Source organism: Sceloporus occidentalis, unplaced genomic scaffold, assembly GCF_023333645.1.
Source record: "Sceloporus occidentalis isolate IW3139 unplaced genomic scaffold, rSceOcc1.0.p SCAF_4, whole genome shotgun sequence".
Taxonomy (NCBI): Eukaryota; Metazoa; Chordata; class Lepidosauria; order Squamata; family Phrynosomatidae; genus Sceloporus; species Sceloporus occidentalis.
In genome coordinates, this window is record NW_028316984.1 from 39,576,048 (window position 1) to 39,590,074 (window position 14,027).

Below are 14,027 nucleotides of genomic sequence, written 5' to 3' on the forward strand. Positions count from 1 at the left end.
GGGCCGCATCTGGCCCACGGGCCGCAGGTTGCCTACCCCTGCACTAAGACATGCTGGCTCTTATTTTGTTTTTTACTAAAATTTGAAAATTTACCTAGTGCAAGAAATGTTTTATTGGAATTCAAAAATTCTAAGATTAGGTATTTGTTCTGAGTACCAGAGCTGAAGTGAATTCAGTCCTGCCACACAGAAATCCTCTCCTGGACATACCCACACCCTTATAAGTTTTCTTCATTTAAGTAGCGCAGTTGTGTATTGTGGTTAGATGGAAACCACTTTGTTGTTGCTAATGCTTAGTAGTAGGAAGCTAGAAATCCTTGCCAGTCTACTGCAAATTTTCCTGAGATCTTCCAGTAGATCCCAATTGATCCCCCCCCCTCCATTGCATATGAATTCTAGTAATTGGAGCCAAAGAGTTAGTGTGGTGTATTGGTTTGAGTGCTGGATTATGACTAGAGACCAGGATTTGAATCTCTGCTCAGCCATGGAAACCCACTGAGTGATCTTGGGCACCTCACACACTCAGCTTCAAAGGAAGGCAAAGGCAAACCTCTGCTGAGTAAACTTCACCAAGAAAACCCATGATAGCTTTACTTTAGGGTCTCCATAAATTGAAAATGACTTGAAGGCACACAACAAGAATTTGGAGCTAACATCTATATGTGTGAGCCCACTGCTGTACTGTTGCAACTTTATGTGACTTTGAATGTTTATCCAGTGCTTCCTTTAACCTTGATGTGTTACATTTCATACTTGTCTACCACCAGAAATAGTTTTCAAATAAATATTAAATTTACCATTAGCTATTTGGATTTAAATCAGTAGTGGCTTTTAATTTTAAATTAAATTTTGTTCAGTCTTTAATATTTCCTTTAATATTTCTAACTTTTACTTGATTTTAATCGCAAAACCTACAAGGGGCCAGAAGTATCTGTGTTGATTACAATCAATGTTGATTTGTTCTTAATCCTAATCTCTCTCTTTCTTTCCTCCTCTTTTCTAATCAATCAATACACATTCTCAGATGAGCCTCAGCCAGGTATGATTCTAAAAAAATATTAGATTCATATTTTGATACTGAATTTCAAATCATATTGGTTGACGAAGGGCTTTTTTTACAGAAACAGGGAACTTCTGATATGGTTTCAAAGAATCTTGATTCAGGTTTGGGTTTTTTTAACCTAAACGTGTTGGTTCATAGTCCAGCCTTCTGTTCTCTAAAGGCCAGCCAGAAGCTTATAGGAAGCCCACCAAGAGGACATGAGTGCAACCATACCCCTGGCAACATTTCCCTGCAACTGGCTTCTTTTAAAAATATTTTCTTATTGTAAAAGTTCAAAATAATTTCACAAGAAGAATTGGAAAAAAATATTAACAATAGCTATGTACAGTTATCCAAAGAACATTAAAGGAAAACAGCTAGTTAAATTCTATTTCTTTGGAGGTTTTTAAGCAGAGACTGGATGACCCCTCTGTTGGAGATGCTTTGATTGTGTTTTCCTGCATGGCAGGGGGTTGTACTGGATGTTCCTTGAGGTCTCTTCCAACTCTGTGATTTCATGAAACTCTAAAGGTGTCTTTCCAAAAATTCAACAAGGCTGTTGAAAAGTATCCATTCTCAGACAACCTTTCTTGTTGTCATTGATCTTGGTTACTGGTCTGTTTTCAGGTAATACTGGAAGTGCTGTTTACTGTATGTCCTATGAAGCCCCATATAACTTAGGTCCAGGCCATTTAAAGGACCATGTTTTACGATGTGAACCTATGTAGTTTTTAGGATCTTTTGGGAGGTTCTTCTCTCAGTCCCACCACCTTTCAGAGCCACATTTTTAGACCACTGACAGCTTGAAATAGCAGGGGCCTTTTAAGAAGTGGGCACTGAATCTGCTGTGTTTTTTTAGTAAGGTGTTTTCAATTGTGGTTTTTATTTAATGATATTTTAGAATGTGAATTTATTTGTTTTATCCAGTTTTTATCTATCTTGCTGTGAGCCATCTTGAATTCCAGTTTTGGGAGAAAGGTGTGGAATAAATACAATAAACACACACATCATGGACTACAAACCATTTAGTACCTCTTAGTATACCTGATTGTGGAAATAATCTTCAAATTATCATAACTCCTAATGTTATTAAGCTATGTCATTATATGTAGTTGGGTGGGAGAAGCAGGTCAATAAAGAGAAGGATAGAATATTTAGGTGTCAAGTTTACAGAAAAGAAGTACAGTATCTGAGGGTTGAGAATGTTTGAAAGGATCATGTCACAAAGTAGTAAAATGCAAATAAATTTGTCTCCCCATTTAATCAGAATGTACTGTACATTGTATTTACCTCAATTGGCTGGGGAAAAAGTCAAGTTAGTTAAAAGTTTGCCACCACATTTTCCTCCTTGCTGCTGTCTGCTTCCTTCAAAGGTAATGATGTTCACATATGAAAAATGAAGCTGGGGTTTTGATTGCCCTCCAAAAGAAAACCCTTTGTAGCTTGCTATTTATCAGTTTTCCTGCTATGCCATTTAATGATCCTGAGACACATACTTATGGCTAGTATCAAAGATTATGTCTGCACTTCAGAAATAATGCAGTTTGACACGTTTTAACTGCAATGACTCAATGCTGTGGAATTCTGGGAATTGTAGTTTTGTGGGATATTTAGCCTTCTCTGCTAGAGAGCTCTGATGGTGCAACAAACTACAGATGTCAGAATTCCATAAGATGGAGCCATGGCAGTTAAAGCAGTGTCAAACTGCATTATGTCTGCAGTGCGACTATAACTGAAGATTACTCTTGTGCTGGTCATTGCTAGGTAGCTATCTGTGTGAGACTACAAGTGGAAAAAGATTTCAGAATAAAGATACCTGTTATTATGAACAAAGAGATGTCACAAAATATCTTTATTCTGAATTCTTTTTTTCACTTGTAGTATCATGCAGGTGGGAACCTAGCAATGACCAGGTCAGGAAGAACAATCTTTGATACTAACTGTAACTGTAATTCCTGAAAAATTGGCTCGACTTTTACCTAAACCATCTTATTTACAGATCACATACAGTCTTCTCATGTATAATCAGTGTCTTGCTTGTCAGTTGGACAGTGAATCCATTCTGGGTTTTAGTACAAACTTGAAAGGAGCTATGCTTTTAGGAACAGCACCTTGAATAACTCCTTTAAAGTCCCAACTACAGCTTTTTTTTATCAGACTTTTGTACCAAACAAGCTGGTTCAATTCAGACCTCTTTATGCTTTTGCTTAAAACAGACCCATTGAAATCAGTGAGACTCATATTAACAATTACTTATCTGAGTATCTGATTTCAGAGGGTCTACAGTCCACTATTCACTCCTTCAGAAAAATGTGATGCATTATTTACTGTATGTTATGATTGCCTTTTACTTATTCCAAGGAAGTTGAAAGCTTTTTCAGATATGCTAGTTTGTGACCCTCTTCCATTTCTTTGCAGACCAGGAGACTTGTTCTGATAACAATGCAGGCTGCACCCATGAATGTATTCAAGGCCCCTTTGGGGCTCAGTGTTCTTGTCCATTTGGATACCAGCTTACCAATGATTCCAAAACCTGTGAAGATATAAATGAATGTGACCCTCCAGGGTTTTGCAGCCAGCACTGCCACAATGAAAGAGGATCTTCCAGATGTTATTGTGATGAAGGTTATGTCTTAGAACCCAATGGGAAGACTTGCAAAGTAGCTGGTGAGGAATACAAGTGAGATACAGATAGAGCTGTACAAACACGTATCTGTTTTCTGACTGTATGCTGTGTGGCCACTTATTTCCTGCTACTTGACAAGAGTTTAAGTGCTTGCCCATTAACTCACGTAACTATACAGTGTTTATATTAATTAGGAGACAAGTTACCAACGGCTGTTATCTTTGCAGGCATGATCAGCTGCTTTGCCAGCTGACCAAGAATAATCAGAGACTGACAAAGTTTGACACGGGACAGACGAGTGCGATAGGGTGCCCTCGTCATGTGTGAGGGGCAACACTTCCAGACACCCCTCGCCCCTCGCACATAACGAGGGTGGCAAAATGGCGGCACCCTGTACAGATGGGCACTGCCATTTTGATGTGATGGATGCTTAGCGTCCGCACGTCACGGCGCCATAATGATGTCGCGAGTGTGCCATTGGTGCACTGGCATCATGGCGCTGCAAAAAAACCCTGCTTTTTGCGGGTTCTTTTTGTTGCGCGAGGAAGCTGAGCGGTTTGTCTGCTGCAGCTTTCTTGTGCAGCAAAACAAGGCGCTGGCAGACCGCCCTTTTTGGGCGGTCTGTACTGGGCCTTACTTTTTGGACTGTAACTCCCACAGTCCCTCAGGCTGGGGAATTTTGACTGTTGTAGTAAAATTTAAAAAAAAGCTTTTCTTAGCTCCCCCCAAATTTATTTATTTATTTATTTATTTATTTATTTATTTATTTATTTATATTTCGCTCTTCAGCCAGAAAGGCTTACAGATAGTTAATTAGACATTTCCCTATCCTCTGGCTTGCAATCTAAAAATATGACAGCTGCTAAAGTGGTATGGTCAACATATAAAACTTCAATGAACTGTGTTTCATTCACAGTACCTTTCATAGGAGTGTGTTGTGAGAAACATACTCTCTTTCCTTTTGCTAGTTTTTAGGAAGTTGCCTTAAACTGAGTCACACCATTGGTCTATCTAACTCAGTGTTCTCTTAATCAGGAATGGGGAACATTCTGTTGGGTTTCAGTTCCCAGCTATTTCAGGCAGGATAGTTAGGAATAATAAATGTTGTAATCCAACAACATTTGGAGGCCCATCTGTGTTCCCTCTTTCTGGTCTTAGTGGCTAGTACCAGCTCTCCAGTTTTCACTATTCCTCAACTTTACCCAGTGGTGCCAATGATCAGAGTGGGACCTCTTGCCAACAAAGCAGATAGTCTGAGTTCCATTGTGCTTTGAACTTTAATGACCCACTGTCCCGCTGTAACAGTTTTATGATTGGAATTACCTCTAGCTATTGCTAGTTAAACCTTTGTTTTGTTTTGTTTGTACTTGCCTGTTTATTGCAGAGCCTGGGCATCTTCTCTTGTTGGTGGCAAGCCGTAATCAAATTGTTGTTGACAACATAACCTCTCATGCACAGCGCATTTATTCTTTGATTCGAGATGGAAGGAACATTGTTGCTATTGATTTTGATTCGGTGACTGATAGAATATTTTGGTCTGATGTCTCCCAGGATAAGATCTGGAGTGCATACCAGAATGGGACAGACAGAAAAGTAGTAAGTCTCTTGTTGAATGCAAACATGGACTGCATGAAGTACCTGTCCCCATTCACTTGTTTACATGAAGGCACTCCTTTCCAGAAACAGGGATGTTGAGGCAGTGGAACCAGCAGCTGCAAATGATGCTGGAGGCAAGGCCAACAGTTCAGCCCTGCTTCCCAGTAAATAAATTGGACCCACAGCATGCATGTAATTTGTGAAGATAGCCGTATTCCATTGAAACTGATGTACTTTACATTGCTTGACTGGAAAGCTATCAATCTAAATTTGGAAAGTAGAAGAGCACAACACTGGCTGCTCTGTCTCAGACATTAAAATCTCTAGGACGCACCCTATCAGCATCCCTGACAAATAGGCATCCAATGTGGGAAATACTCCACCTTCTGAGGTAATTCCTTCCACAGTTGCATAGCTCATACCATCATTAAAGTTATACCAACAACCATCTAAATACGTGATGATGATCTGCTTCTAGCAACAAACTGTTTATATAAGTAGTTCCAGAATAGCAAGCAATAGCTTTATGTCAGCAGATTACATTAGGCCCTCCATATCTGCGGGCTTGCCATCTGCGGATTCCAGCATTCGTGGATGGCAAGCCCGCGTGGAGTGGGGCCAGAGGAGGAGACGGGGGAAGGAAGAGGAGGAAGGCAGCAGTGGGTAGTGGTGGGTAGGGAAGAGGAGGAAGAAGGGGAGGAGGAGTAAGAGTAAGAAGGAGAAAGGTAGTGGTGGGTAGCGGTGGCAGGGGGGAGGAGGAGGAAGAAGAGGAGGCAACCCCTGCTGCCCATTGCGTTGAGAACAACAAGGCTGCACCACCATTGAGGACAATGAGACTTGTGCATCTGTGGATTTTGGTATCCATGCAGGTTACGCATTTTAAGCCTATTTTGTGAAGAATAAGGTTTCCTCTCCTATAGAATGCTAATCAGTTGTAAAGAATGAGAAGAACACCAACTTGTTCTTTCATTGTTTTGGGCAGGTGTTTGACAGTGGTGTTACCGTAACAGAAAGCATTGCTGTGGACTGGGTAGGCCGCAATCTTTATTGGACAGACTTTGTTCTTGAAACAATTGAAGTCTCCAGACTTGATGGAACCCACAGGACTGTGCTGATAAGTGAAAATGTTACAAACCCACGTGGACTAGTGTTAGATCCCAGGACAGAGTAAGTTTTTCTTTTAATAAATCTACCTTTTGATTATATAATGAGCCACATTGTTATATAATGGTTACATTTATTTACCAGTAATATGTAGGTTTTTCGATGGTCAGCATGGTGTAGTACTTTGAGTGTTGGACTAGGACACTTGGGAGACCAGGGTTCGAATGGCAACCTACTCTGAAGAAATTTGTCATGAAACCTCTGTGATAGGATCGCCTTTGGGTCATCCTAACTTGGAAATAACTTGAAGGCACACAACAACTACAACATATAGATTTAGTTTATTCCTGTGATAGGCAATAAATATAAGTGATTTATTGAGAGCTTGGTGTGCCAGCATCCATAGGTGATGGGCTGTATATAGTTTGGTGGTTTACAAAGGTACATGAACCTGCTTTCAACCATGTGTTGATACCCATAAAAAGCAGAAACTTGCCATGGAGGGAGAGGAAAAGACTTTCATTTGATGATTCCCCCCTCCCCCAATCAGATTCTCTTTATCCTGTAGACTTCACACATCTCTGATGATGTGACTTCATGTAATCATTTCAAGTAATAAATAAATAAATACATATGTAGAGTATATGATTTCATATATATTTGGCACTGGGAAAATTCTTTAATTTCAATATCACAAGTTGAAAAGAATAATAGTATTTTACACTGTAACATTTTCAAGGATTCAGAGAGCTTCATATTGTTATTTAATTGTAATTCTTAGAAAATATGAAGAGCCATGCTAGGTCAGACTAAAGACCTATCTAGTTTTGCATTTTGTTTTCCATAGCAGCGGAAGCCCACAAGCAGGATGTGAGGACAGTAGCATTCCATGATGGCAGATGGAGCAATTCACCAGGTATGGGTTTCCCCCATGCGCCAACCCATAAAACCCATACCTGGTGGATTGCTCTTCCTGCCATCCCAGAATGAACCTTCATGGTAAGTACACTCGTCCCTCCTGATTCGCAGGGGATCTGTTCTAGACTCCCCGCGAATCAAACACCTCAGGATCTCCCCCCCAATGAATTGGAAATATCAAGCACCATTGGTGCCGCCATGCGGGCACGCCTCATTTCGTCCCTCCCTGCTTGCTATCTGGGAAGGACCAAACTCGCCGATCCCAAGTCCGTGAATGAGGAGGGACGAGTGTATAACTTCTCATTCTCCAGCTTGCGTTTCTTAGCAACTGATATTGAGAGGCCTATTGCCTCTGAGCCATTATTAGTAGCTATTGACAGTCTGATCTTCCATAAATTTGTCCTGTCCTGTTTTAAAGCTGATGGAAGTTGATGGCCATCCCCATGTTTTGTGCCAATAAATTTCCTTTCTTTTATCTGTTCTGAGTCTCCCACTACCCAGCTCCAGTAGATGACCCAGGGTCTAATAATGTGACACAAGAAGAGAAACTTCTCTTATCTCTACACCATGTACCTCTGTCATGCCCCCTCTTACATAATCCTTTTTCTAAAGTAAAAGACACTAAAGGTTGTAATATTACAACAGTTTTGTAATGTATGTGAGGATTATTTTCCCTTACATTGGTGGGGTGGTCAGGGAGGGAGCAACTTCTTCAAGATTCCTGAACGAGCTCATAGCAGATGAGAGATCTGAACTATGCACTTGCAGATTCCTACCTGAGAACTTGAAGAACTAGCCATTATACCACAATAGTTTTCTCTACTTAAAAAAAGTTGTAGTTTTTGACAATGAGGTTGTTCCTGTTATGATATTTCTAGGTATACTGTGTGGTTGTTGTTTCCTGTGATGGTTAATCATTTGTTTTCCACAGTGCTCATGTGATGTTCTGGACAGACTGGGGCCGGAATCCTCGAATCGAAAGAGCGAGCATGGATGGCACATTACGAACCACCATTGTCAGTAATAAGATCTATTGGCCCAATGGACTGTCCATTGACTACCCAAACAAACTCCTATACTTTGCAGATGCTTATCTCGACTACATTGATTTTTGTGATTACAATGGAAACAATAGGCGGCAAGTCGTGGCAAGTGACCTGGTATGGAAAAAAAAAATAAAGTAAAGGTGTGTGTATGTGTGTGTGTGTGTGTGCTCTTCTGTCTGATTTTGTAGTCTGACATGATTAAGCAGAAGCTTCAATCTGCTTCATGGATGCCAAGGGACTTGATGTGCATACAACTATCCATTATGCCACAACAAATTTCTGAACCCAATGTCCAGTGGGGTTTTTTTGGCTAAGTGTCAGACCCTGAAGACAAGAATTTAGGATGAATAGCACAGGGTAAACAGAACAAAGTCTGGATGATCCAGGAGGTTTGCTTAGAATACAGAAATCTATTCTGTTGAAGCAGATTTGAATCAAGCAGATTTAAATTAAGGCTTCCTGTGTACTCATCAGTGTCACTTTTTAGTGCAAACTATAATAAAATTGAACTGTTTGCCCTCTTTTTGTTTTAGGTATTGCAGCATCCTCATGCCCTTACTCTCTTTGAAGATTTTATATACTGGACTGACCGTTACACTCACCGAGTAATTCGAGCCAACAAGTGGAATGGAAGAAATCAATCAGTTATGATTTATAATGTTAACCAGCCTCTGGGCATTGTTGCAGTCCACCCAGTGAAACAGCCAGCTGGTAAGCTTAGCCAGCTAATTTTGGCAACCAAAAAACAGAGATGTGTAAATATTCATAAACATTAATAATGATTTAGATTCATCCAATTGCGACAGCAGTTAAAGTGAACAAATTAAAACAACTTGAGGGTCTTACACTACTTTCACATGTGCTATGCTGTTTTCTGAAACTGACTGTCTTCTGAATGTTAAATGTTAGCTGGGGTACATTTTTTTAAAAAAAGTATGATATAGTCAGCTTTCTCTCAGTCTGACTTCTGCTCGTTATGTTTTTGCCTGGAGTTATTATTCTTAGTGCTTTCTTTGAAGCAGAGTTCATTGGATAATTTGTAAGATGTCTTTTTATATGAAGGGATTTTCCTTTGTGGTGCATGTGGTAGTTTTGTTTTTAGTGGTGATTGGCATATAGCCTTTGTTCCTTTGTGCTTTCACAGGCTAGTTCTCTAAAACCATTCATATACACTCTGTTTTCATAGTAATTACAAAATAAGCTCTCCAATTAGAAAAACAATAGATATTCATAAAATAGTGCTGAATAAACCCAAACTGTAATAAAAACCAGAAAATAAAAAGTAATGAACTGATGGAAACACTACAAATGTCAATCAAATTGAAAGCCAGAAGAAACCAGTTCATTTTCAGAGCGCAAGTGAAATATATGGTATGGGGAAGGGTTTGCTCCTTCATTTATAGAAATTTGCCTTCCTTTCCCTACATGCTGGCATACCTTTTTCAGAGATGGGGATAATTCATCCTGGTGCTTTTTGCCCATATTGAAAAAAGGGCCCAGAAAAGCATCCTTTCTTTCTTTGACCCAAGACAGACAGGGCAAAAGGGCGTGGTGGCGGCAGTATTAGGGTTAGGCACCATGCACCAACCGCACGGTCCCTAACCCTAGTACGTGCGGGTGGCATCCTGATGACGGCCTCCTGTCCACATGGGGGCTGCCATCTTTACGTAAGCAACGCACAGCGTTCACACCTCACTGTGTGTCGCTTATGTCACGAGTGCGCCATTGGTGCGCTCGTGGTGTCCACCCGGTGGCTCTAAAAGAACCTGTTTTTTCCCGGGTTCTTTTTACTCCAAAGGGACGCCACATGGTTTAGCGGCTGCAGTGTCCCGCCGGAGGGAAGTAGGCTGCCGGCAGGCCGCCCTTCTGGAGCGGTCTGTTCTGGGCCTAAGTCAGAGAAAATCTAAATACTAGGAGGGAGTAAGGTATAAGCTGTAAGACAAAGCAAGTTTTGGTAACCACGCTTTTCAAAAGTTTGCCTCTAACAATCCTACTCTTGTCTCAGCAATGTAGACCAGGGAATGAAATTGAGGCTTCACTTTGTGTGATCAGTGGTTTAGTATTAAAGCCTTTTGCAATTGAGCATTTAATGGCTCCTCAGGAATTAGCTGTCTTTGCCCCTCATGTCTACTAGTTGAGGAAGAAGGGAAAGAGTGAGATAGGCTGCACCTACACCCCAGCATTATTGAAGTTTAGCAGTTTAACTCCCGTGGCTCAATGCTGTGGAAATCTGGGATTTGTAGCTTTGTGAGATACTTAAACTTCTGTGTCATAGAAGCTCTGGTCCCAGCTGTGGTCTCATAACAAACTGCAAATCCCAGGATTCCATAGGATGGAGCCATGAGAGTTAAAACAGTGTAAAATTGCATGAATTCTTCAGTGTGGCAGCAAGAGAGACAGAGTGTTTGGTTGCTTTATGCTCTGGCCCCCTCTGTTGCTGGATTCAGGCCCATCCATTACCAATGTGAAGCTATCCAAGTGAATATTCCCATTGATAGGAAAACGTACCAGTACTCTAGTACCAATATTCAGTACAAATTAGGGTCTCTGGGTCATGGTGTAGACATAGGGTTGGCTACTGACAATGTTGGGTATAGAAAGCCAGATACAGTGCTGTTGTGGTCTTGGCTAACTTTCCTATTTTTCTGTTCAGGTATCAATTTCTGTGACAGATCTCCATGCAGCCATTTGTGTTTGCTTTCTTCGTCGGGACCACGTTTTTATTCTTGCGCTTGTCCTTCTGGGTGGATTCTTTCCCCTGACCATGTGAACTGCATGAGAGGTGAGGACACAAGAGTTGTAGTTGGGAAGAAAAGAAAGAAAATATGCCATTTTAAAGGCTTTTCTGGTCTCAGAATCTTGTAAAGTGTAGAGGAAAAATACTTCTGGACTGATTGAAATCAAAAGGACTTGAATAGTTGTCAAATAGTTGCTTATGGCCAAATCTATAACTTTCCTAATTTATGGTCAACATGACATCAGTAGGAATGTCATCTTCCTAACTGAGTGTAGGATCACAATTCAGCACCCCAATCTAATCATATTTGCGCAGGAGAAAGCATCTTTGAAGCTGGTTATATGAACTTGGCTGGCCTTTTCTGAGCCCAATTTAAAGTTCTAGTTATTACTTATAGAACCGTGTACAGCTTAGGTCCAAACTAATTGAAAGTCTGTATTACCCTGTATAAACATTTCAGAGTCTTAGGATTTTGGGGGAAGGGCAACAAATTCCCAGCCTTGTCTGGTGAAGACATACCAGAGTGCCTTTTTGGTGGCTCCTCCTAGGCTATGGAAGACCATACCAAAGGAGGCTTGGCAGGCCCTTCTTGTTTCTCTTTTTGCTGGCAGGCAAAAATCTTCCTACTTAAACAGGCCTTTTAACTCTTTGGGGTAGAGGGATATGCAATGAGTATTCTGTTCTTAAATATGTGACATGTATTTTAATTGTTTTTAAATTTGGCCCAAAACAGACAGGCCAAAAGAGACACTGTTGGGCTGCGTTGGGGGGCATGGTGTTTAGACAACACATGCACTGAATGTAGCCTGAAGCTGCCCCAACCCAGAAGAGCTGGTTTGAAAAGGAGTGGGAAAAACCCATTCATAAGCCAGTTTAAAACAGCGGCGGGGCACATTGGGGCTGTGTGTGTGTGTGTGGTTGCTGCGGTGCTGGGTTGGCCTCAGTCTGCCCCTTATGGGCGGTCTGTTTCACCCCTTAGTTTCTTAAAAGTACTGTTTTAATTGGATTGACTGTTGAATGCTTTTTAACCACATACTGTTTCACACCACATACTGTTTTAGCTCTTTCGTTTTACTTTATATTGTAAGCCAATTTGAATCCCATTTTGGGACAAAGGCAGGATGTAAATCAAATAAATATTTGAAGACAGTGGGTTCCATGTAAACAGACTTAGCATTATGGTTTACAGTAATCTTTATATAACAGGTCAAATATTAGCAAACTTAAGCATTATCCTTTAATGCCAACACCTTTCATTGTGAAGTATGGTAATTATCATTAATGTTTAGAGTGAATGGGGACATGACCTTTTCAGAGATTGATTATGACTGTAATCTTTGCTGACATTGTTTAGTTTAGCTTGTTAATAGGAATTCTCAGCAACTGTGCTAACTGAAGTTTTGCTTGCATTGTTTCTTCTTAACCACAGTGATACTGCCAAATCTTCCATAGGTAATTGATAGGGCTAATATTACAAACTGTTACAGTGACAGAAAAGTGCTGGTTCCTAAATTAATTGTTTCTTTCTTCTCATTTTCTGGCATTGTCAATTTGATCCATGACACAACCCTTTAATGTTTTTTTGTTTGTTTCCCAGTATTCATTGGGAGATAGTAAAACATTTGTGTAGCATTGTATACAGTTGTATAGATATTGTGATTTGAACCCAGGCATCTTAATGTAGCTTAGATTTTCAGGACTTTCAAAAATTGGGTAACTGTTATAGGCTGCACTCCTAATAACAGAATAACTCTATAGGTAAGGGAAAATTGTGTCCCCTTGGTACTTTCAGCATTCACATCCTTGGTGCCTGTTCCAAGTTGGCTTGGTGCTTAGAAATGAAAGAGGTACTAAATTATGTGGAAGTTGCTGGGAAAGCAGACCAGAGCAGAGCTTGGCCATCTAACTGTTTTGGACCACAAATCCCAGAATCCCTTAGCCAGCATGGTCAAAGAAAATAATTGGACCAAGCTCTGCTTTTGGGTCTTTTTTGGAAGCACCTTTGAACAATGACTTGAAGTAGACTATGGCCTGGTACAGACAGGCCCTGAATGACGCCCTCGTCACGTGCTAGGGTTGCCTCGGGACGGAGTGCCAACACGCCCCGCAACCCTAGCACATGATGAGGGTGTCATTGCTGCGCAGCGCTGTATAGACGGCATACGTAGCGATGATGTTGCTGCCACAGGCTGCTTGTGGTGGCACAAAAAGGAGCTGCCTTTCAGTGTTCCTTTTTTGCTGCAAAGCAGTGCTGTGGAATTTGTTTGCTGCAGTGCTGCTGCGCTGCTGCGCTGCTGCGCAGCAACAAAAGGCGGCCCCAGCCCACATGATGAGGGTGTCATTGCTGCGCAGCGCAGTATAGACGGCACACGTAGCGATGATGTTGCTGCTCTGCTGCATCCAAAAGGAGCAGTGCAGCAGCATTGTGTTTGCGCTGCCACAGGCTGCTTGTGGCGGCACAAAAAGGAGCTGCCTTTTAGTGTTCCTTTTTTGCTGCAAAGCAGTGCCGTGGAATTTGTTTGCTGTGGCGCTGCTGCGCAGCAACGAAAGACGGCCCCAGCCCACCCTTTCGGGCCCATCTATACCGGGCCAATTGCACAGTTAGTCTTCTGAGGACACTGAACACATTGAGGAAGAGCGAATCCATAGTTCAGTGTTAGAACACATGCTTTGGATGTTGAAAATTTGGATTGATGACTGACATCTCCAGTTTAAAAGGATCCAAGTTTCAGACTGAAGACTCACTGCCCATCAAAGAAGATAGCATACTGGCTGCATGGGCAAACAGTTTCACTTTATCTATGGCACTTTGCTATGAGACTTGAGTGTTTTTCAATGAGCATAAGTTAAAATTGTTTGCTTGGTTTAGAAAAACCCCCAGGGATTAACAAACCACAGAATTTTGTTATCTGTATAGGAAATGTGGAGGAGTAAAATTCTCTTGCTTATGATACTGTT

The 14,027-nt window shown here is 41.1% G+C and overlaps 1 protein-coding gene across 1 annotated transcript in view; it reads left to right on the forward strand.

The window, feature by feature from the left end:
• The window catches only part of LRP2 (LDL receptor related protein 2), a 203,180-nt gene that overhangs the window by 96,427 nt on the left and 92,726 nt on the right, over positions 1–14,027 (forward strand). The window contains exons 26-31 of the mRNA XM_089523031.1: positions 3,461–3,709; positions 5,053–5,264; positions 6,247–6,431; positions 8,218–8,446; positions 8,866–9,043; positions 10,986–11,114. Of these exons, the coding sequence (XP_089379157.1) occupies positions 3,461–3,709; positions 5,053–5,264; positions 6,247–6,431; positions 8,218–8,446; positions 8,866–9,043; positions 10,986–11,114 (1,182 nt within the window). The remainder of the gene's footprint in view (positions 1–3,460; positions 3,710–5,052; positions 5,265–6,246; positions 6,432–8,217; positions 8,447–8,865; positions 9,044–10,985; positions 11,115–14,027) is intronic.